Source organism: Dipodomys ordii, unplaced genomic scaffold (genome assembly GCF_000151885.1).
Source record: "Dipodomys ordii isolate 6190 unplaced genomic scaffold, Dord_2.0 Scaffold57, whole genome shotgun sequence".
Taxonomy (NCBI): domain Eukaryota; kingdom Metazoa; phylum Chordata; class Mammalia; order Rodentia; family Heteromyidae; genus Dipodomys; species Dipodomys ordii.
This window is the reverse complement of record NW_012267273.1, coordinates 12,419,962-12,443,353: the sequence shown is the minus strand read 5'-3', so window position 1 is coordinate 12,443,353 and position 23,392 is coordinate 12,419,962. Positions and strand designations below refer to the sequence as shown.

Sequence of the window (23,392 nt, the reverse complement as noted above, 5' to 3'; positions counted from 1 at the left end):
ATGTTCCTAGCCATAGAGGCAGTATATTATAAGGAATAAAATTTAAATTGATCAGAAATATAGAGTTCACTGAGGGGACAAAGTGCAGAAATAGGTATGGCACATTATAAAGCACAAGTGTTAAAATATAATTGATCCATTTCCTTAATACAAGATTGGTATTCACTCAATTTATGTCTTGGTATAGGACAACAAATTTAGGATTGAGAAATTCTGACAGTTCTAGTGTAAGTTGTTGCTGTTACAAAGGAATGGGAAATTAGGGAAAGAGATGGAAGAAAACAGAAAATCAAATGGACCTCCCTTGCTAATCACAATCTTCTAGGGTCTTAAGGGATGGGGTGTCCAACTTACAATCCTGTGGATGAGGATGGTCCTGTTCCTGGATTCCAATGGTTCACAGCTGTGTTTTTGATTCTTCTGTTCAGGATCCTTCAGGTTGGGTCACTTTTGTGCCAAGTGACTGTGTAGTAGAAGATACAAGACACAATATACTCCCCTTGCTGGACATTTCTGTCATTTGTCCTCAAGCTGTCCTCTCAATCCAGAGGAACCTGGGTGCTGTCAGTGTCTTCTTGCTCTTAATTCTCTTTTATACTTTTTGTACTTACCTAGTGTCTTCCCCCCAGCATATTTACATTGGCTTCTGGGAGGACCCACCCACTTTTCTTGGAATGTGTGATCACTACAGATAGAAGCAGACTGTCTTCACATAAGCGCTGTCAAACACTTTGTGGGACACTTGTCTCAACGTGCTTCTTTTGTGCCTCTCAGGCACAAGGCAAGACCCCTTTTGAAATCTCATTTAGCATCTGCAACCACAAAGCACTGCTCACATTTCCAAAGTGATGTGTTCCTTACCTCATTTATGAGTTAGCATTCTTAATAGGCTGTCAGTAGATGTATAGATACAGATACACAGATACATGAGATGTGATTGATTAGAGAAACTGACTCACATGATTATGGAGGCTAAGAAGTCCCATGGCAGATTATCTGAGCCCCGGTGATGCTAGTAGTGATTTCCATCTAGGTCTGGTGACTTCAGAATTTGAGAAGCTGATCATTTAACTCTGAGGCTGAAGGCCACAGAACTGAGGGAAATAATTGCTATTTTAGGTACTGAGGTAGAAAGGCTGGAGAGCTATAAAATCTTTGAGTTCTTCTATCCAATGACAGAAGATTTTCCCATCTCTAAGAAAGCTCACATTAGTTCTAGTCATACCTCCCAACCAATTGGCTAACACTTGTGCACATGATGGTGTATCTTCATCACTCAATCTACTGAATCACAGTCTTTTCCTTGGAAACATTCTCCTAGGCACACCTTGGTTAATCCAATCATTCTAACCAAACATCAAACCACCTAGAGTTCCTCTTCCAGCAGAAAAGAAGTTGGCACTGTGCATATTCAACTTTAAATAGAATTTAACTTTTCCAGCTATCTGTACATCTCTTAATTCAGATTACCCAAATTTAGTTTGTTGACTTGGCACTAATATATGTCACCTTAAATTATCCATAATGTACAGATAGAGGCAAGAAGATTCCAACTACCCTGAATACAACTGAAAGGCATGAGTCCTATCTCAAAAGAGGAAGGAAAGCTATGAATGATGCTTTTGCATCTCCTCACATCCTCCCAAATTCAAATGGTATGATATATAATTGGTAATCCACAAATATTGATATAAAAATTTAAAAATGTTATTTACAGGATAAAGTAAAATAAGTATGAAAAGGCACTGTTTGCATTACACACATCAACAAACATAATAAGAAATTCAGGAAATACTTATGGAATGATCAAGAAATACTTATGGAAAATATGGTACTAATTTCTATAATTGGTCACATAAGTAAAGCTGGTATTTGTGATTACTTTTTTCTACTATCAGTTTTTTCTTTTGCCAGAAAAAAGCACCTATTCCACTTACTGTCCTCAATCCCTTAGTGCACTGCCTAATCATCAGTACTATCAGTTACTGGCTCATGAGTTCTTACCCTCTATACCACCCACATTTATCCATTGGCTGCTATGATTTTTTTCCCATCTCAGACCCAATAATAGTGGTGAAGGGTTGTATTGCACCAGTAGTATGGATATGAAGGTTCTGTCTCTGTGGCCCAATTATATATGGATCACCTCACTTGCAGGAGATCATAGATACTAGACAGCCACCTGGTTTGGGGGGGGGGTGAGACACTTCCATAGGTGACCAAGCTCATCACTGAACACAGAGAAGGCCACTTAGATCAGAGGTCGATACTGTAGTAGATTTCATTGATGAAATAGGCCATCTATTCACCCCTTTGTAGGCCAGTTTTCATTGTGACTCCTAAAGTATTGAATTGCACACTGCTAGAGCTGTGATTCCTCAGGTTTTTATTTGAAGTTTCAGCCCCTTGTAGAGCTGTGACCAAAATAATGGTTATCTTTCGTCTTATTCATGTCAGAGGGCACAAATAATTTTGTTATATTGATGACATGTAACTATATGGGCATGTCTGGTAGAATGATGCTCAAAGTCTGGACCTGGACTATCAAATGCTTGTTTGGACTATCAAACTTCTTGTTTTGTAAAATGTTACCTACTGTGGAAAATCCATGTCTTTGTATCTCTCTTCTTAATTGGTCAACATAGTAAGTATAGATATTGAGATTTCTGAGGAATAAACACCTGCTAATATCCCAGGTGCCCTACAGATGCTTAACTTCAGGAGATGGAAATGAAGAGCCGTTGTATTTTATTTCATTCCATGCCAAGAATCACATGAGACTTACCCAAGTAGACCACTCCTACTTAGTAACATGTATAGCCCACCGTCCTGAATCTTTTTGGAGTTGATGGACTATCCTCTCAAACATAGATGAGTGCACAGATAATTTACTGAAGCATATGAAGAGAATTAACATGCTATTACCAAAGTAGTGGAACCAGTAATATCAGTAGAGAATGAGAACAAAGTAAGGCTCTGAAATACCATGCTCTGACAAATAGGACTGTGTAAATGCTTGGAATGTTTCTGTTTTCCCTCCCAAGTGAAGGCAATTTCTTTTCAAATCCAGTTGCAAAGTAGTGCTTTCCAGAGCCAAGGGAGGGATGATTCCTCTCCATCCCCTGCCCCCAGATCCTGAGTGGTATCAGGCACCACTGTAGGGATAGGAGGTATAACCTTATTTAGCTAATTGTCAGAAGTCACTTTTCTAGTCCTATACAGCAGTGCAACCAGACAATCAAGGCTCCGAAAGGCACTACAAATAGGCTATAAAATTACAATCTACTCTAATCACATGATCTCTCCAATCTCAACATGCCCACCTTGCAGCGTGTACTGCTTGGTATTTTCCCATCCACCTGGGGCCAGGAATGCTAGCTGGGTCCGGTGTGGGTTCCCTTTTCAATATCAACTTTACTACTTGAAATTTGAGGTTAAATATCCCAACTGAGATCTCAGCTTTTACTTGATTGCCTCTGTTTTCTTAAGATGATAAGGCTATGCGCTCAGTTTGAGATATGAAGAAAGAGATGAAAGTCTTCATCCTTTTCCAAGGTTAGTAATACTTTATCACTTGAGAGAGAACTCATAAGGGACAAATGGCATTTCTTAGAGAGGAATGTGTAATTTCCATATGTTGTGAGTTCCTGGAGAAGTTAAAAATGTCTAAAAGTATTTTCTTTGTAAAGTTTCTGATATGGCTGGAATAAAGGGTCAGGCACATTTCTTGAGTTCAGAGGCGTTTGCCTTTCATGCCGTCTCCACAGTTCCACACTGCTGTTTTGTCAAAGGCTGAGGTACAGCCTGCATTCTTGACTTCCTCAGGAGACTAGAGATACAGTAGTGACCTGTAGTAGTGATGGCAAGTAACAGTTAAAAAGGCACAGTGCTAAGATGCTCCTTCACCTTTATTTGTTGTGTCCTCAGAAGCCACTTGTGGGTATCCACAAGTCGTGATGAAGACTCATTGACATGGTTAGGTGAAGCTTCTAGTCAGGCATACTTAGCAGAATGAGATAAAGCTAGGGTTTGAACCCAGGATAGTCTGACTTTGATATCTGAGGCTTCCAGAAACATGTATCTAGATCCTACCCATGGCTTACAGTTTTGGGAATTGGGGTGAAGGAAGAGTTAAAGATGATTTTGATAAAATGTTGTTCAATAAAGGTCTGAGTCAAGGCAGCTTAAAGATTATTTTTTGGTTGATCATGGGACTTGAACTCTGGGTTTGGATGCTGTCCTTGTGCTCTTCAGCTCAAGGCGAGCACTCTGCTGCTTAAGCCATAGCACCACTTCTGGTTTTCTAGTGGTTAATTGAAGATAAGAGTCTCACGAACTTTCCTTCCTGGGCTGACTTTGAACCATGATCCTCAGATCTCAGCCTCCTGAGTAGCTAGGATTACAGGCGTGAGCCACCAGTGCCCGGCTAGCTTAAAGATTTTTAAGGTAAATTATATTCTATGTATGCTTTTGTTATTACATTTGATTATTAAAATACCACTTTCTGGATGAAGAACTACATCCAAAATATATTTCAGAATATCATCTTATGAGAAGAGAAGATACACTAGTGATTACCAATGCCACCTGGAATTTTATGTTAAGATGGAATTTGGCTGCCTCTTATGAAGCCTTTTCTTCTCTCTCGCCACTCTTACTTCCAGACCTAGAAGTCGCATCAACCCAAAGTTGACATGCATTTGAGGCTATACTTTTTCTATGTAGATTCATGAACAGCAACTCTTAGAAAATAGTAGACTCACAGTAGTGGTAGTTAACATGTATGAAATTGGGACAGTGATTGGTGTGGTGTGGTATGCTAAGAGGTATATTGTCTACAAGCAAAGCTGTGTAGGAGGGGAACACGAGGTCAAAGTACTGACACTGCAGTCTTTACAGATTCATCTTGTAGAATCAGATGTTAACTAGGAAAACATGTTTCAAGGTCCAACTGAAATATCTGATGATGATAAAAAGTGGAAAATTGGGAACTGTTCAGATCAACCTGTCTTTTAGCTTTTGTTCTGAAAAGAGATTTTTGACCCTACATGGAGAAAGAGATGGGCCTAGTTCAAGACAAATAGGACAATATTTAGGAAAAACAGAAATTTTCAATATTGGTATCTTGCTTGAATAATGTAAAATGACCTCACAAATTAGGCATGATACAATATAATGTTTTATGAGGAAATAGTTATGACCAATTTCAATGTACAGTGTCATTATTATAGTTGGAAATGAAATTAGCTGGCCAACTGCTTTCTACGTGACTTAATTTTCATATGATCCTTTTTACATTCTAGGGTAATGGTAAAAGTTAAGAATTGTTCATGACAAAAGCAATGAATAACTTAGGCATGGGAAGACCATATGTCCACATAGTAGACAATACTATGAAAACATTAATATCACACTGAGGCAAAAATAAAAAGATATTCTCTGAAATCAGGAACATGCTAAAGTTTCCACGTGATCTACTCTTACTCAATAAAGTACTAGAAATTTTGGCCGGTGCTATAAGGGCAGATATAGAAAATTTAAAAAAAATATAAAAGGGAAAAGAAAAATGTAAACATTCCTATTTGTTGATTATATGTGTGATCACATGTTCTAACAATGATAAACACTGGAAAATAAGAAGAAGAAATTAAGAAGGATATTATACCCCTTGTAATCTTGCATATATCTTCTTTTTCTGGTCCTAGGGATTGATCTCAGGGCCTGGGCTCTGTCCTTGAGCTTTTCTGCTCAAGGCTAGACTCTACCTCTTAATTGTTACCTTCATTTAGGGCGTTTTGTGGTTGTTAATTTGAGAAATGAGTTTCACAGATTTTCTTGTGGGTTGGCTTAGAACCTTGATCCTCAGAACTCAGCCTCGTGAATAGCTAGGATTATTACAATTAGCCACTCATGCTGAAACCATGGTTTCAGCATACATCTTAAAATTCCCCAACAATTCCTAAAATGTTTCACCTATATTTAAATCTTGTGCTTTCATTTTTTCTGCATATTCTTTATAATTACATTGCAGTTAAACATTTTGGGAGCAATGCTAGATAAAAGACTTTGAATTTCCTATTGGATCATATTAGGAACTACAAGATTTTCTGTTGATGTTGCATTGATGGGAAACTTATCTGATGGCTAATCTGATGTCAGATTTTTCATTGAAAAGAAATGTGTTCTCCTTGCAATGAATATGTTATGTGAAGGAAGCACTTGAAGACCATACAATTTTGAGTCTTACATGTGGTTTAATTTTCCATATTTTTGTCTGTTTATTGAATTCCACTATGTTTTTTATTGTCATTGTTAAAGTGATGTACAGAGGGGTAACAGTTGCATAAGTCGAGTAATAAGTATAGTACATTTCTTTTTGAACAGTGTTACCTCTTCCCTCATTTTCATCCAGTTTGTTCCCTCCTGACCTCCTTCCCCCACAAGTTGTATAGTTCATTTTCAACATAGTGTCCAGTGAGTATCACTGCTGCATTTTGAGCCCCACTCTTACCTCTCTTACCTTCTTTAACATCATATTTTGTTCTGCTTGTAAGACATTTCCAATTACTTGTGGAATAATATGGAAATAAGCAATGCATCTTCAAACTTTACTGTTTATGAAGCAACTAGGAAAACTACATTGGAATATTTTTTGTCATTTGAATGTCTAGATGTGAGCTACTCAGAAAATAAGCATTTCCCCCCATGTAATAGATTGGTGCTGAGGTATGTAGATTAAATGTCTTGCTTTTCCCTAGTTCCATAATCCTATGCCAACATGAGGTTAATAATGCATCACCTATATGGTGACTAACATGAAAATAAAGAGACAAATGACAACGCAGATACTTTTGATCCAAAACAGACTACAAGAGGAAGCCTCAGACTGTTTGAGCACACGTGTTCTCAGGGGTTTGAGGATTCGATCTCTCTGAGTGAGGATAGCTGTGCGGGCTCCGGTCCATATTCCAGGTCCCTGTAGGCGGAACTGGTATGGAGAACAGGGACCAAAGAACATCTCTATGGCTAGCTTTGGATCCCAGAGAAGGAGAGAGAACAGATTAGGCTTGACTCCTATCTCAGAAGCAATTTCATCCATGTAGTCAATATATTGTACTCGATGTGAAACTCTTGGGCTTTTCACAAACCTAGAATAAGAAAAAAAATGTTAGAAACTCTATCAGAGTTCTGTTGTTATTGTTTCCTAAAGTTGTTTTGTTTACTCAGTTCATTATCCTCAACTTAAAAATTATCTTGATTCCACACAGACATACAGATAGGACTTTCTTAGTATACTACAGTCTTTAAACACAAGACATGTAACACTGACATGATTAAATGTCCCAAAGTCTTTAGCAGAGTAAGAGGTATAATAAAAATGTTGAGTAAATGAATAAATGGAAAACCTGGGATGTTGATCCCTCTTTCAGACACAGAATTTACTATCTAAATTTGATTAGCAAGGAAGATCTGCTATATAGAACAGTGTAAAAATAGCTTTCTCATTTCATGCTTTCAAGCTATATGAAATATCTTTTCATGTATTAATTTTGGTTATAAACTATATGGCATAACTACATGGATGTAATCTATTGGCATAATATGTTCCACATTTAATTAAAACACGGCTAAATAATTATTTGGTAAAAGAAAGTAAAACTAGAACTAAAGACTACTTTTAACAAATGCAGCAGCAATACTCACTAGACACTGTTGAAAATGAACTATACAACTTGTGTGGAAAGAGGGTCAGGAGGTTTAAAAACTGAGAGAAAATGACAGAAAAGGTGACACTCTTCAAAAGAAATGCACTCATTACCTGACTTAGGTAACTGTAACCCCTCTGTACATCATCTTTACAATAACAATAAACTTGTCAAAATTTTGAGAGGAAGCCGGGCGCGGTGGCTCATGCCTGTAACCCTACCTACTCAGGAGGCTGAGATCTGAGGATCAGCCAGCCCAAGCAGGAAAGTCCATGAGACTCTTATCCCCAATAAAGCACTAGAAAACCGGAAGTGGAGCTGTAACTCAAGCGGTAGAGTGCTCCCCTTGAGCTGAAGAGCGCAGTGACAGTGCCCAAGCCTAAAGTTCAAGCCCCACGACCGACCGTCCAAAAAAACATTGGGGGGAAGAAATTGTGGATCATTATGAAAGATGAATAAGTCAGGTAGCCAAATGAAGAGATTAGAAAGAAACACCAAAAAAGGCAAAGGGAGGCAGGTATATAACATTACAGTAAAAGACTAAATGCACAAAATCAAGAAAAAATAGGAATTGACAAATACTAACTGTGGCTACTTGCAAATTAAAAAAAAAACATTTCTTATATAACAAAAGATGTTAATAAAAAGAGAAAATATTACACATTATTACATGCTCAAAATTTCCCAAATCAGAAGAAATGGTAATTTTTTAATGAAATGTTTTTATCTTTTATAGAAAAATAGACGAGTGCAACTAGATCAATGGAAATGTAAACAATGAAAAATTTGACCTGAATTATTCCCTAAAATATATGCTGGGCTCTGTATTAATTATTTCAAAAATTTTAAATAACATGAGTCTTTTTTTCTATTTAAATCTGTGTAAGTTGTGTTTAATTAGATGAAATCATTAAATATTTTCTAATCGTTTTGTGAGGATGATATAGGCTTAATAACACTGCATAAACAACATAGGAAAAAATGTTGGGGAGAAAGAAAGGGAAAATTATAAGCCAATTGGTTCTATGAATATACTAAAATTGTATAAACTATAAACACAATATTATCAATTGTATTTTAAAATAATCACAGGCAATAACCAAAAGGTTGCTATTCTAATATTAGGACATACATTACTGTAGTTCATGGCATCAACACCTCAGTGGTGAAAATCTTTGTGAGTTTTGAATGTAGACAGTCTTTAATGAAATTCACCATCAAACTTTTTGCAGTAAGTGTGAATAAAAGGATCCAGTTCGCAAATTAAGTGGGCAATATTATAATTAAAGGTGTACACTGGATATGATTTCAAGAGAATCAGAACCAGAATAAGAATATCTGTTGTTTATGTTATCTAAGATCATCCTGTAAGTCACAGCTAAGATAATGACACCCCCAAATCCAAATGTATATCCTATAAAATTTAGAAAAATGAGGGAAGCAGTGGGTAGTGGAAGGATGCGTGATAATGTTGAAAGGAGTGACATTGATCAAAATATATTGTATTCATAAACTGCTTTGTTAAATGGCAAGTCCTTAGTACAATTACTTAAAGGTAATAAATATTTAAATAAAAAGACATAAATATAGGAAAGAAAGAATTCCAATTATACCTATTTAGATTGTCAATCAAATCTAAGATGGCAAATAAATATCAGTGATGGGTAAAGCAAAATTTATTTATAAAATAAATATCTGTAAAGGAATAACTTCTAGATATAAAAAGTATTCAATTAGAAAATAGATGGTTAAGAAAAGAAAATATGATATATCACATATGAATACCACATGATAGAATTTTATTCATCCATTCGAAAAAATGATATTCTACCATTAATAAGGAAATATTAAGACTTGGGAAAAATTATATTAAATGAAGTAAATGAGACCCAGAGAAACAAAGGTTGCATGGTAGCTAAAACTTGCCTATAAATATATACATTAAACACTTTGGGTGGCATGCAAGTGATTACAAATGTATTAACTAAAATATGGTAAACTCTAGGGAGAACTCAAATAATGTAATTCCTTAGAAAGACAAAGTCAAAGCTTAACAAAGTAAGCACCAGGAAATGAGTACATGCAAGAGGGGGTGTGACCAATAGGAAAGAAGTAGATGAGTTGAGAAGGCTAGTAGAGGTGGAGAATGCAGTCAAAAATTCATTGTATAAGCCAAGCACCCAGGGCTCATGCTGTAATCTTATCTACTCAGGAGGCTGAGATCTGAGGAGCACGTTTCAAAGCCAGCCTGGGCAGAAATATTTGTGAGACTCTTATCTCCAAGTAACCAACAGAAAACTGGAAGAGGTGCTGTGGCTCAAGTGAAGGAGCACTCTCCTTGAACTGAAGAGCTAAGGGATAGTTTCCAGGCCCAGAGTTCAAGCCACATGACCGACAAAAACAAAAATCATTTTATATGCTACAAAATTAAGAAAAGTAAAGGAAGGAGTGGATTGAAGTTGAAAGGGGTGACACTAATCAAGATGCATTGTATTCATAAACTGCTTTGTTAAATGGCAATTCCTTTTGTGCAGTTATTTGAAGATAAATCATTTGCAGAAAATAGAATGGGAAAATCTACTTATATTATTAACAAAATATAAATGAAAAATAAACTGTAGTATACGCATATATCACAAACATCACCAATCATATTTCACATCACATCTAGTTTACCCATTTGTATTGTGAAAATAGATATGAAGTTATAATAAGACAACTCTTCCTTTCTTCCAAAGATTCTCTAAGCATGGCCTGGAATGAAAGTTTATTAAAATGCGCAGAATAAATGTTTAAGAAACGGAAATAAATATTCATCTTCTTAAGCCAGTCATAGCTATCTATCTATATGTATGTATTTTGTAGTATAGTGCCTTTGCTTTTACTATGTTTTTTGGTAATATAAATATTTTTTTAATGTGAGGTCTTGCAATTTCATCTCTGATAGCAACTTTCTTATCTGCACCTCCTGAGTAGCTGCTATCAGAGGCATGTACCACATTAAGACACTCTTTCATCTTTTCTGTTTTCTCTTTTTCTTTCTTTGATTCTTTTTTTTGAGGTGGGATACTGATGCAAGGGTTTGAAATTGCTTGCTTTGTCTGCTGGTGATATATGATCTGAGCCACACCTCCGGTCAGGCTTTTGGCTGGTATTTTAGTGAGAGAGTCTTGCAAATTCCTCTGTGGGCTGGCTTCACACCTCTAGATGTTAACCTCTTAAGTAGTTAGGATTGTAGGTATGAGCCAATGGTGCCCACCTTCGAGTAATTCTCGATTAGACCTGAAAATATTTCTTTTCTTTTAATTCTGAATTTAACTACTTTCTTGTGTAGTTTGCAAGTTCATACTTTGCAGACTGCTCACATCATAGATCTGACATACTATGGACAGTGAGCAAAAGAGACTTACATTTCACATCCAGACAGTTTTATACATATAGTAGTTGTATATTGTTACATAGGTAAAACTGCTTACCATGCTAATGTTTACTAAACTATCAGTGAACTAAAATTATCCCATTACATTTAGATAGGCACATACTACATATTGAGAGATACTGAAAGTTCTGTCTAGATTTAGGTTTCTTACTGTTTTGCTATTTTCCATTTTCTTCTGTTGATGTCAGCCATCATGCCACTTTCTGAGGGCAATTTTTTCAGTCCTGAGAAAAAGAGATAGAAATTCAATACTGTCAAGAGGGCTGAGGGAAATGAATAAACAGAAAATGGGTAGAGTTGAGAGAGATAGAGGAGAATTATGAAAGGAATGACATTGATCAAGATGATTGGGTTGGGTTGGGAAGGTGACTCAGTGGTGCTTGCCTTGCATGCATGAGGCCCTGGGTTCAATTCCTCAGCACCACATAAACAGGAAAAAGCCAGAAGTGGTGCTGTGGCTTAAGTGGTAGGGTGCTAGCCTTGAGCTGAAGAGCTGAGGGACAGTGCCTACGCCCAGAGTGCACATAAATTTACATGTTGAATTCAAACCCCTTTATATAGCTACTTAGAGATAATAAAAAGGAAGAAAATGGCTATCTTAATCAAGTTATTTTATAACTCATAATCAAAACCCTGTATAAAAATATTTCACAAAGTATATTTTTTCTATCATTGGCAAGTCATCAGGAAGAATCAGCTTTTTATTGAAGTTGTTTCTCAGGTTTAATCTACAGTCAGGTTAAATCCACACTCAGGTATATATGAGGTAATAATCAATGGTGGGTAATTAACATAACTATCACTTCAAGCTTTTAACATAGTACATTCAGAAGCCTGTTCTTTAACTTTTTTGAGATATATAATGCATTATTGTTAAATATACTCACTCTGTTGGGCCATAAATTCCTTTTGTCTGACTGGGACATTTCCCCATTGACCAACTTCTTCCTTTCTCTGCTTTCTCCAGTTCGCCATTCTCCATTAGCACTATTCTCTTTGTTAGAGTTGCCTGGTCAGCATTTACTTAGTTAATTCCACTACCTTAGCCCTTTCTCCTTTAGTCTTCACAGCCATTATTGGCTTATACTACCTGGCCTGGCCAAGAGATGCAGCTTTAACACTCATTAGCAGTCCATCATATATCAAAACCACAAAAAATGTTCTCAATCTGAACAGCTCTGTCATGTTACCCCACTCCCAATGATCAGCCATAAATGTACTGAATCTATAAGAACAAGTGGGCTCTAGCTTCTGCTGGAGACCCTCTAAAAGTTTTCTTACCTGAATAAAATCTGGGTTGATGTTGAGGCAGTTCCTTGCTATCTTTAAGTGGCCATTCCAATCTAATATCATTATCAATTTCAAGGAAATCAATATTTTAATCAATGTTTTATGAGAAGGATCTGATATCTGCCTTTCTGTGTCTGATTTTCATAATTCAATACATTAGACTCCATGATCATCCATGTTCCCAAAATGACAGGACTCTTTCTGGTTGAGTAATATTGAAATGTGTTCATATACACCCACAAAGAAATGGGCTCTATTTGATTCAATTTATTCTAGTTCTCAGAAATAATAAGACAACTCTGCCAATTTGAACCTGCTTCTTTCTGGTATAATTTTGTCTTGCTCAGAAGCATCTATTTGGGCAAGTATTTGGGAAGTAAGTCAAGAGTCTAAGTCAAATACTTGGAATTGGACAGAGAGCAAGCAATTACCTTCCTTAATATGGATACAGGTAGGTTTTCCCTAATTTGCTTTCATACTTTGACCAATTTCTTTTCTTTTCTTTTTTTCTTTTTTTTTGTTGGTCGTGGGGCTTGAACTCTGGGCTTGGGTGCTGTCCCTGCACTCTTCAGCTCAAGGCAAGCGCTCTACCACTTGAGCCACAGCGTCACTTCCTGACCAATTTCTTTTCCCATGCAGCCTACCATAAATAATCTTTCTGCTAGAAGAACTGCATGAATGGATAACCAATTCTGAAATGTAACCTGATTTTAATCTCAAGGCTTCTAATGTTCACTCCTTGGATTCTTTTGTTTAAATAGGTTTCTCAAAGAAATTAGCAACAAAATTTTACAAAGCCTTCAAGTAATCAATTCTAATGGTGAATAGGAATAGGAATTGAAGAATAGGAATAGAAGACCTCTGCATGCTCTTGTCATCTGAGTATATAATTAGAAACCTATTTTGCTCATAAGAAGACCAGCACATACCTGCAAATACTTGCACAACCCATCGGCTCTGCAGTTCTGATGTGGGGATGATAGCTCCCACTGGTTGGAGGAGGCCAATGAAAGCTAGTGTTGGCTTCTCTAGCTGAGGGGGGAAGACAGACTTAAAAAGGGTGTGCTGGCTGTCTAGTATTGCTTCATCCTCCAAGAAAGGGAAAGACAAGGTGTAGCCTGTGGCAAACACAACAGCATCAATGTTCTCTTTGGTTCCATCCTCAAAGATGACTGATGTCTCAATGAACTCCTTCACATTTGGTTTTATCAGCACTCGTCCAGTGATTATGTGACTTGGCAGGTCATCACTGAGAGTAGACGGAAGGATGAGAAATCTGAATGAAAATAAGTATAATATAAAAAACTAAGTATGAGGTAGTTGTGGTAGGTAAATGGTCAGGAAGCTACCATAGTGTTCTGCAAATTTAATACTTTTATCAGTATTCACTGAGATCAATTCAGTTTATTGGTTAAGGACGATTTTAGAGTCAAAACTGGGTCTCACTACTGGTACTGGGTTTATAGCTTTGGGACCTTGGACAAGTCAAGAAACACTTTAGCCTTCATTTCCTATTCTGAAGTATAATAAGGATGGAACAACAATCTGGTGAATCAATGCATTAATTATACTTAATTATTAGTATATTGCATTATAATTATCAGATCATGTTATGCTGATCAGGTAATAATACACATTACTTAAAAATTTCATTATTAAATGTGTTGTGCATCTGCATGTGTGCATGCACTGTATTGGGGCTTTGCACTCTCACTTATCTCTTTATACTTGTGGCTGATACTCTACCACTTAAGCAACATCTCCACATCTGGTTCTTTTGCTTGTTAATTGACGGTAAGTGTCTTAGGTTTGTCCCTATCTGGCTTCCAACTGTGATTCTCAGATCTGAACCTCTTAAATATTTCAAAGTTGGGATTATAGGCAAGAGCTGCTAGTAGTGCCTGGCTATATGTATGTATGTATGTATGCATGTATGTATGTATGCATGTATGTATGTATGTATGTATGTATATATATATATATAAAGTAAGTTGATATTTTGCATGTAAGTTTGACCTGATTTAGTCATTAACATTTTTCAAGGTTCTATAAGATGTAACTGCAGCTTTTTTTGTTTATTGTTATTGAAAAGGTGATATACACAGGGATTATGATTACATTAATCAGATGAAGACTGCATTTCTTTTTGAACAATGTCAACCCTTCCCTTGCTCTCTCTGTCTTTTCCTCCTGTCCGCAGCACAAGTTGTATACTTCATTTCTAACATAAGTACCGAGTATCACTGCTGCATTTGTTCACCTTGTGTCCCTCCATTTCTGTGCCCCCGCTTACTTCCCCAAGACTGATAAACTCACAAACAAGACAAAAGGAAATGAAACAAACATAGCATTAAAGAAAAAAAATCTTGTTCCACTTCCCAGAGTTTATTTCAATAGATATTATTTTGTATGGTTAGATTTGCACAGCTATTGTGCCTATGATCCTCTCCTAAGAATATCCTCGTTCAGTCTCACTTATAACTGCAGCTTTTTAAGAACAAATCTTCAATGGAAAAAATGTTTTCATTGCAATAAAGAACTTTGATACTGCATTTACAGCTTGAGTTATGAATTCATGCAGAAGTAATATTTTTCTGGTCTACAACACAATTAAATAAGTAAATATTTCATCTTCTGAATACTTTCTCCCTGTATGAGATAGTCACACACTACATGAGTCATGAAGCTCTATATGTATTTTTCCAGACACCAATACACGTAGAAAAACACATGTAGCGCTTCTTTAGTAATCTTTTATTTTTTGCCTTTATACCAATTTAAATATTTAATTTTACTTTTTGCCTAGATTTTTACAATGTTAATACAGAGAGCCCTCTATAAGGTGAAAAGGAGAGAAGGCCAAGAATATACTTGAATAAAGTGTTAGATGGGGAGGACAGACCAAAAATAGAAAAATAGAAGAATGACCACAGAGTCTGCAGCACCAACAAAGGGAGAGTTAGAATGAGAAAAGTGGAATGCTAGAAAGCTAGAATGCTTACTGGAGTGAGATGGGTGAGAGAATAAAGTTGCAATTATGGAATGGCTCCTGGAATAACATCTAGAGTCACTGCAGTTCTGGGTGGTAAGCTGTAGTATGGTGGTGGATGGGGAAGGTACAACTGGAGTAAAGCAGTAAGCCATTGCTTACTGCCAATTGGAGTATATTGTGTGAGTATTGAGTAGTTATCTTTGTATCTATCTATCCTTCTATAGATACATATCTATCTATCTATCTATCTGTCTGTCTGTCTGTTGGTCTGTCAGTCGGTCTGTCTATATCTCTATAGATACCTTTACCTTTACAGATAGATAGACATAGATATAGATATCTATCTATAGATCTATATCTATTTGTAGATATAGATATGGAAACGTCGTCATTGGTGGTAAGTTTGAGGGTAAATATAAAAGTGTTTGACAGGCTAAAGTGAAAGAGATAGTAGAGGCCGGCACAGCTAGATGGCATGAGTCTCAAATGATATATATCTATTACCTCATGCCTCAGAACTTTATTTTTTTCTTATACTTTATTAAAATGACCACAACCTCCTTGAATATTCCCCATTAGAATAAATTCTATCAAGGATTAAATTATACTCTTTATTTCTTACAAATAGCACACAGAGTCTGCTGACTAATGCTATAGCTTAAACATATTGTTTACTTGACCTTACCTGTGTTTAGCCTGTAGTCCATAGTTGGAATGGTTAAACCTTCTATTTAATTTATTCTCTGTCCATCTGTTGATCAGGAATGTGGGGGAGAATTTTTGGACGGCTCTGTTATAGCGAGTGAAGAGTGCTGCATCCATGGGATTTCCATTATCCCAGACCCGGGTCCATATCCATGCACCTTGTCTCGTGCTGAGGAAAACCTACCAGACAGGAGTTGCTGTTGAGTAACTATTTTTTTTCTCATCCTGATCTCATATTGTCAGAATATTCCCAAAATTATCATGGGAATGTTCTCACCTCAACTCACCCTCCCTATTGGTCTAGTTGCTTAAAATCCTTTCACTTCATTTTCTTTTGTTATACCTACTTCCATCATAATGTCTGCACTGCCAGTCTGTCATCTCTTATGTCCCAGCATGTGAAAAAAAGTTGACATAAATAGGTTACTATGTTAGGAGTTATAAGCTAGTATTCAACTTTTCTGTCAGCTCTTTTGATCTTAATTTATGAATGATAGAGATGTTTCAAGATAAAAAGAAAAATCTAAATATAAACATAAAGATAGAAGATTTGTTCTGGCAATTTTCACATATCAAATAAAATATCCAGTATACAAAGTGTAAAGTGAATGGAAAAAATATATTCTGAGGAGTATTTTTCTACTTATTTTCAGTTATTAAGCTGAGAGTTTGAAGAAATCCTATAATTAAAATACAACCTCATTAACTTATGAAGTTAAAATCACAAAAATTTGTGACATATAACAGTATTTCTAGTTCAGAAAGCTTAATATAGGTAGGGGGCCCTCACAGTGGTTGATTGTACACTACTCATATAGAAAACACTGGGTATTGGAAATCTTGTTTCTCTTGCTGGAAATGCTGAATCAAAACCAAATCTTAATTCTTAATCATGGAAATAATACCTCCATGTTCTTCACTGCAGAGATAAAATGCCTTTTCTTTTCCTGCTTTTTATTTTCTTCACCATCAATGGGAGCACACACAAAATTTCTGCCACTCATTCAATAGATCAACACTACAATTTTACTAATGCTTATGTATATTGTTCTCTGCTTCAATTTTATTCCAACACTAATTCTTTTTTTTTGTAAAATTCATTTCATTTGAGTTTTTTCTAGTATATTAATGTCTGGATAATTCTTCTTTCATCTGTGTTTCAAATTAGCATTGATTAGGTCTACAAAGGGGTATCATTTTGAAATGCCTACGTTGGTGAGACTCACCATACCATCAATTTTCCATATCCTCTTCCTCCCTTCTCAAACCAGTCTCAACAAACTTCATTGTTTCATTTTCACTCATGCACAAAAATATTTTGACCATATTCTGGCTAATTCTAAACTATCTGGCTATAATTTGCTTGCTCTCCAATCATGGCTGGAATGTGTTATGGCATAGAAAGATATTATTATTCTGGTTTTCTGTGTTTTTTCACTCTTATAGAGTCAGAATAAAACATGTGCCATTTCCTTGTTGAGCTAGTAGTCAAAATAGATACTACTGTTGAAGCTTCACTGAAAGTCTAGATCCCATGGCCCATACTCTCCAGATGTGAAGCTTACACCCAAGAACAGAATCAGTATATAACGCCAAACCTGCTCAGCAACACGACTGATCTCCCCAGCTACATCAGCTCCAGAATTCCCAATGCCAATCACAACCACTCTCTTCCCCACAAAATCATATGGGTGCTTGTAGTCCCAACTGTGGAGGTATTTGCCTCTGAACTTGTTGATCCCTGTGAAGAAAGATCCAAAGCCCTCAAATCACTAAGAGAAGTGGGATAAGCTGTTGTCAACTTTTATATTTGAACCTGAAATACATGTGACTTAAATCTCCTGTCTTGTGGTACAGTTATTGCCAATGTTACAGAAAGAGATTGTGTAAAAGAAAAAAAAAACAATGGTAAAAAGAAGTATGCTAAGACAAAATCAAATAGTAATATAATTTTAAAATGTCCAATCTTAAATTTGCTCAATATGATTATGTATATTACCACTGATGATTATTTCCTTTTCTCTTATTATTGACTCATATATAAAATCCCTTTTCTAGTTTTTGTTATTTTGTGAAGGAATTCAAAAATATGTAAAAGTTCTAAGCAATGTAGAGTCATATTACACCAAAGAAATTAAAAGCAAACCACACATGCAACTTTAAATTTGAAAATGTATTAAAACATACTGATTTTTATAGTTTATTTTAGTATACTATAATCTAAAATGTTGACATATTATAAAAAACAAAGCTATCTGTGAGATATTTTGTATATTTATTATATCTTCACAGTCTAGTATTTATTTTATATTGAAAGCATGTCTCAGTATTAGTCACATTTCAAATTATCAGTAGTGAGACTTGGCTAATGGCTGCTTGACTGAATGAGTCAAATCTCAGTGATTATAAGTTTTTAAGCAACTTGAAGAAAAAAATCAACTTGTATTTAAAAAATACTCTTAAGTATGGTATAATGGCTAACATTATCTTGTTATATTTTTCACTCATTTAGTATTTTCACAACTTCTGAAACATCTCCTGAAATTTTACCCTCTTCTCTTGAGTTCTACTACCATTGCTTCAACATTCCACCACTGTCTATTTAATGGACTGTTTAAAAGACCTTTATTAATAAATTCCCTGCTATGTTTCAGTGTCCTTATTTACTAATGTTCTGTTCCACCACAAAATTGGTCCCTATGAAATACAAATATCATGGTGTATCTTCTTTCTGCAAAATACACTTATAATTATGGGTTTTCCTTGACTCTTATGTACTTGTCTACCCATCTGCTCCAGACACATCAAATGTATGCTATTCCCTGAGGTATCTCAGCTTTTTTACTGTCTGCTGCTTCTCAAAGACTGCTTCATTTTTCTGGAAAGCCTATTCCCAGGTGATGCTTGCCAGTATGATTTGCTATATCAGATTGTTCCTGAATGTTTCAAAAAGTTATGCCTTTTTCAGTAACACCACTGTGACTTATAAACACGGTGTCAAATGCTTATGAAATCAGAACTATTAGGATTCTGAGAATCAAAATGTTTTTCCTACATACACATCAGTTAAATACCTGGAAAATCTTGTAAAGGCAAATATTTTTCAGAGTATTGGCCAATGCAGATCATGACTCCATCAAAAATGTAAGTTTTCTGTTTCCCATCAGCTTCTACCACAACATCCCATTGGCCAGAGGATGAAAAGTCAGGACGTTTCCTCACACTGCACACCTTTGTCTGAGAACCAAGGAACAGAAGTGCTGTTACTTCTAGTGCATTGTTTTTCCCAGGATTCCATTTTTACCCCACAGCTCTGTGTTTACATAAATGAAGTATGTTACAACTTCCCTATTCATATTTTTTGGGATTTTTGTACATATAAACTTCCTAAAGTTATCCTTTTCCAAGGATCAAGGTACTTTTGAAGATAATACGTTTTCTTTCTTTCAACCTGTATTCTTTTTTTTTTTTTTTTGGCCAGTCGTGAAGCCTGAACTCTGGGCCTGGGCACTGTCTCTCAGCTCTTCAGCTCAAGGCTAGTGCTCTACCACTTGAGCCACAGTGCCACTTCCAGCTTTTTCTGCTTATGTGGTGCTGAGGAATGGAATCCAGGGCCTCATGCATGTAAGACAAGCACTCTACCACTCAGCCACCTTCCCAGCCCCAATAAGTATTCTTAATTAGCAAAATTAATTCAAGAGTAGGCTTTAGGTTTGAACCCTGTGTCAATGCTCCTCTGGAGTGGGGGACAAGACAAATTTTCACTAATCACCAAAGTGGAGAAATCATGATTTTTTTTGGAATTGTGGTGAGAAATGCAAATTGAAATCATGCCTCAACTTGTTCTGGTTGTATAAACTTTGTCTTTACTGATGTACAGGTAGTAAGTAGAATTTTTACACTGTACCTGGAACTGGATGTGTTCTGTAAGTTCAAAATGACTGGCATACAATCTGAGATACTCCATCATTTTAGAATGGTGCAAATAGTTGGGATAATGATCAGGCATAGGGTAGTCACTGAAGGCTGTCATCTCCTTGGAGGTGTTGCAGGTCAAAGATTTATATATACCAGGACTTCCACTTTGAGGTGTTTCCTAAAAGAAACAAACCAACCCCATGCTTTTGGGATCCAGGAATACAACAAAGAGTGTGGTAGAGTTGAACAGATTTTCAATTTTATATGTATTTGTCATTAAAAAGTCATGTTTTATGTCTAGTGTCTATAATATGGCTCAACAGAACAGAAACATGAGACTTGCTTTCATAAAGAAGGATCTCTGGGAATTGTGTTCATAGGGATGGTCCCAAAATGATAGCAGTAATTGTATCACAATAAGAAAAATTGTTGTAGATACTACAAACATCACAAACAAAACCAAAATAAATAAAATTAAAACTAACACAAAAAGTGTTGGAAAAAGATCATTTCAAGGAGCAATATCAGAATCACAATGAAAGGTATTTGGCTTAAGAGAAGAAAAAAAGTTATATGATTTGGAACAAAAAACCTAGACATGTGAGTTATTTTAACAATTTAGAGGATAGACAAAAATAAATATTTTGACAAGTATTTAAGAGAACAAGTGAATTTTAAAAAAAACAGTTTATAAAGACATTTTTATTATTAGTAGTAATATTTTGCATTGCTGAGGATCAAATGTATACATGTGTTCTCTTCAGGTATTCCATCACTAAACTACATCCTCAGCCACATGGTATCATTATGATTGTATTTACTTCCTTCTGTCTAGCTAGAATAATACTTTTGATCTGGAAATTCTCCAGATACAAAAGCTTGTATATAGAAATTCTCCTGAAGGTTCATGTATTACAGCTTGTTCCTCATCTTGTGATGATGCTGTAAAACATGCACCCTATTTGTAGGTAGAAGCACTTCTAAAATCTGATGTTGATGTAAAGGAGTCAGATTGCAGGAGGCCTGCTCTTTACGGGCAATTGGAACTCCAGTCTGTTCTTGTCCTCTTTGATTCACAGCTGCCATGAGGTGAACAAAACTGCTCAGGCTTCCTCTCCCACCGTGCTATAGTGGGTTGTTACTGAAACAAAGCCAGAGGACCAAGTGTCCATAGATTGAAACCTTTGAATCATAATCCTAAATAAACCTTTCCTTCTATTTATTGATATCTCTTAGGCATTTTGTCACTGTGGTAGAAATCTGAAAAAGACACTGTTCATGATATAAATCCTTCCCTTTTATTTCTACATGACTATATTTATAATCATAAATACACATCTTCCTTAGTAGTGATAATTTTTTGAGTGTCTGATATCACAAAGCAATGTACAAGGCAATCCTGTATGTTAAACATTGAGTAAAATGTCAGAACCAATATTTAGGAGTTCTTGGGTCCTTTACCAAGTCTGGTAGAAGCATAAGTACACATAGTTTCTAAATTTTAGCTTTATCATCCATATAACTGGCAGCTGGTGTTAGGGAAATGAAAGAGAATAGGATTCTGAAAGTACTTGAAAAGTTTTCAGTTTATCTGTCTACAAGATAACTACTACTTGGAAAGAATATTTAAGGAATAAACAGTTTGAATATCAGAGTTCTGTTTCTTATTACATAGCAATAGTATTGTAACTCTAGGAGAATACTTGTAAAATTACCTCATATCTCCACAGCCCTCCAATGTCATTGCTCTTTTCAAAACATATAGGTTCAAGTCCCTCCTCCAAGCAGCTCTTAATGGCACCTAATCCGCTGACCCCAGCGCCAATCACTGCAACTTTTTTTACACTCATGTTTTCTTGAATAAAGAAGAATTCTTTTAGTTTTGCTCAAGGAAGAAAATTAAGGTTAATTTCCTTATCAGTGTCTCCTTTTAGCATCCTTATCATTTGTTTTGATAGAAGTTTGTTTGCTTCTGTTATAGCTATGTTAACTTATGTTTATATATATACATACATACTCACAAATATTTACATCATATATATGTATGTACAATACACACAAATACATATTTTTTATACAACTAGATATACAGTTAGTATTCTATATATCTGTATGTGAACATATTAAATGTGTGTACAAAATACACACAATTGGCTTTCTATATACTTGAGCTGTGCTTCCACAGATTCAACCAACTACAGGTTAAAAATATTAAAAGAAAAACTGCATCTGTATTTAATATGTGCAGATTTTTTTTCTTGTAACTGTTTTCCAAAAGATATAGTATATAACCATTGATCTGGTAGTTGTATTACATTAACTTCTATAAACAATCCAGATATGATTGAAAGTATATTGGAGGATCAAATAGATTATATGCAAATATTAAACAATTTTATATAAAGTATGTGACATTCCATAAAATGTATGACATATAAAGTATACGACATTCTGTTTATGTGAGGGTCCTGGAATCTGGGCTTGAATCACTGATAGCCCGGGATAATTGTGTACATATAGAACAAAGTTGTGGTCATTTAATAAGGATCATGAAAAAGTTGCCTCATTTAATTAGAACAAGTTTTCATGAATTTCCAAGGCAGCCAAAAGTTCTTTACTAGAAATATCCCAGAATTTTTATATTGTCTTATAATTCAGTTTTAAAAATAATTATATACAGGCACTGGTGGGTCATACTCAGGAGGCTGAGATATGAGGACCACAGTTCAAACCACCCTGGTCAGGAAAGTCCCTGAAACACTTAACTCCAATTAACCACCAAAAAGCTTGGAGTGACTCTGTGGTTATTTTTTCAAATCCTAGAATAAGATCTTTACAAAGAAGGACCTACCCATTGTATCTGAAACACATGATTGTTAAAGATAAGAGTCAAACTTTCCACAAAACTGCTGTCAATCACTCTTGAAGGAAAACGATCTCAGTGTCCCATTTGGGCTCACAAGTGAAGAAAGAATTCTCCTTCACAAATCTTATGAGGAATCTGCACTGATAATGTACTGCAAAATCATTTCAAAGTGTTAAATTCCTTCCTACCGTATTAGTCAGAGCTCTCTAGGGTGGATGAATAGGTTATCAATATATACATATGAACAAATACAGATATAGAAATAGGTATAGATATATAAGAGACTTATCACAAGAATTGACTCACATAATTGTAGTAGCTGAAAAGTCCTACCACAGGTTGTGTGCAAGCCTGGGGTCCTATAATGCTGATAGTGTGGTTCAGTCTGGATCTGAAGGCCTCAGATCTGGGAAGTTGATGGTGTAAATCTCTGTTTGAGGCCAAGGATTGGAAAAATAGGAGTCACTTGTGCAAGT

The 23,392-nt window shown here is 35.7% G+C and overlaps 1 protein-coding gene across 1 annotated transcript; it reads right to left on the bottom strand.

Moving 5' to 3' along the window:
* Window positions 1–6,799: 6,799 nt before the first annotated feature.
* Window positions 6,800–21,900, bottom strand: LOC105989616 (dimethylaniline monooxygenase [N-oxide-forming] 5-like). Its single transcript, XM_013021744.1, has 8 exons — window positions 21,766–21,900; window positions 20,040–20,228; window positions 19,207–19,369; window positions 17,731–17,873; window positions 16,113–16,312; window positions 13,365–13,711; window positions 11,297–11,369; window positions 6,800–7,148 (listed from the first exon to the last, which is right to left on the bottom strand). The coding sequence occupies exons 1-8, from the start codon at window positions 21,898–21,900 to the stop codon at window positions 6,800–6,802; spliced, it is 1,599 nt and encodes a 532-aa protein (XP_012877198.1).
* Between the last annotated feature and the right edge of the window lie 1,492 nt (window positions 21,901–23,392).

What these genes read in the sequence shown, in the direction of transcription:
- LOC105989616 (XM_013021744.1), bottom strand. Translation starts at nt 21,900, where the DNA reads ATGAGTGTAAAAAAAGTTGCAGTGATTGGCGCTGGGGTCAGCGGATTA. An exon ending in GCCTTTACAAGATTTTCCAG is followed by an intron (nt 17,874 to 19,206) that starts GTATTTAACTGA and finishes CTTTCTTCACAG; the next exon opens with GGATCAACAAGTTCAGAGGC. An exon ending in TCAGTCGTGTTGCTGAGCAG is followed by an intron (nt 16,313 to 17,730) that starts GTTTGGCGTTAT and finishes CCTGTCTGGTAG; the next exon opens with GTTTTCCTCAGCACGAGACA.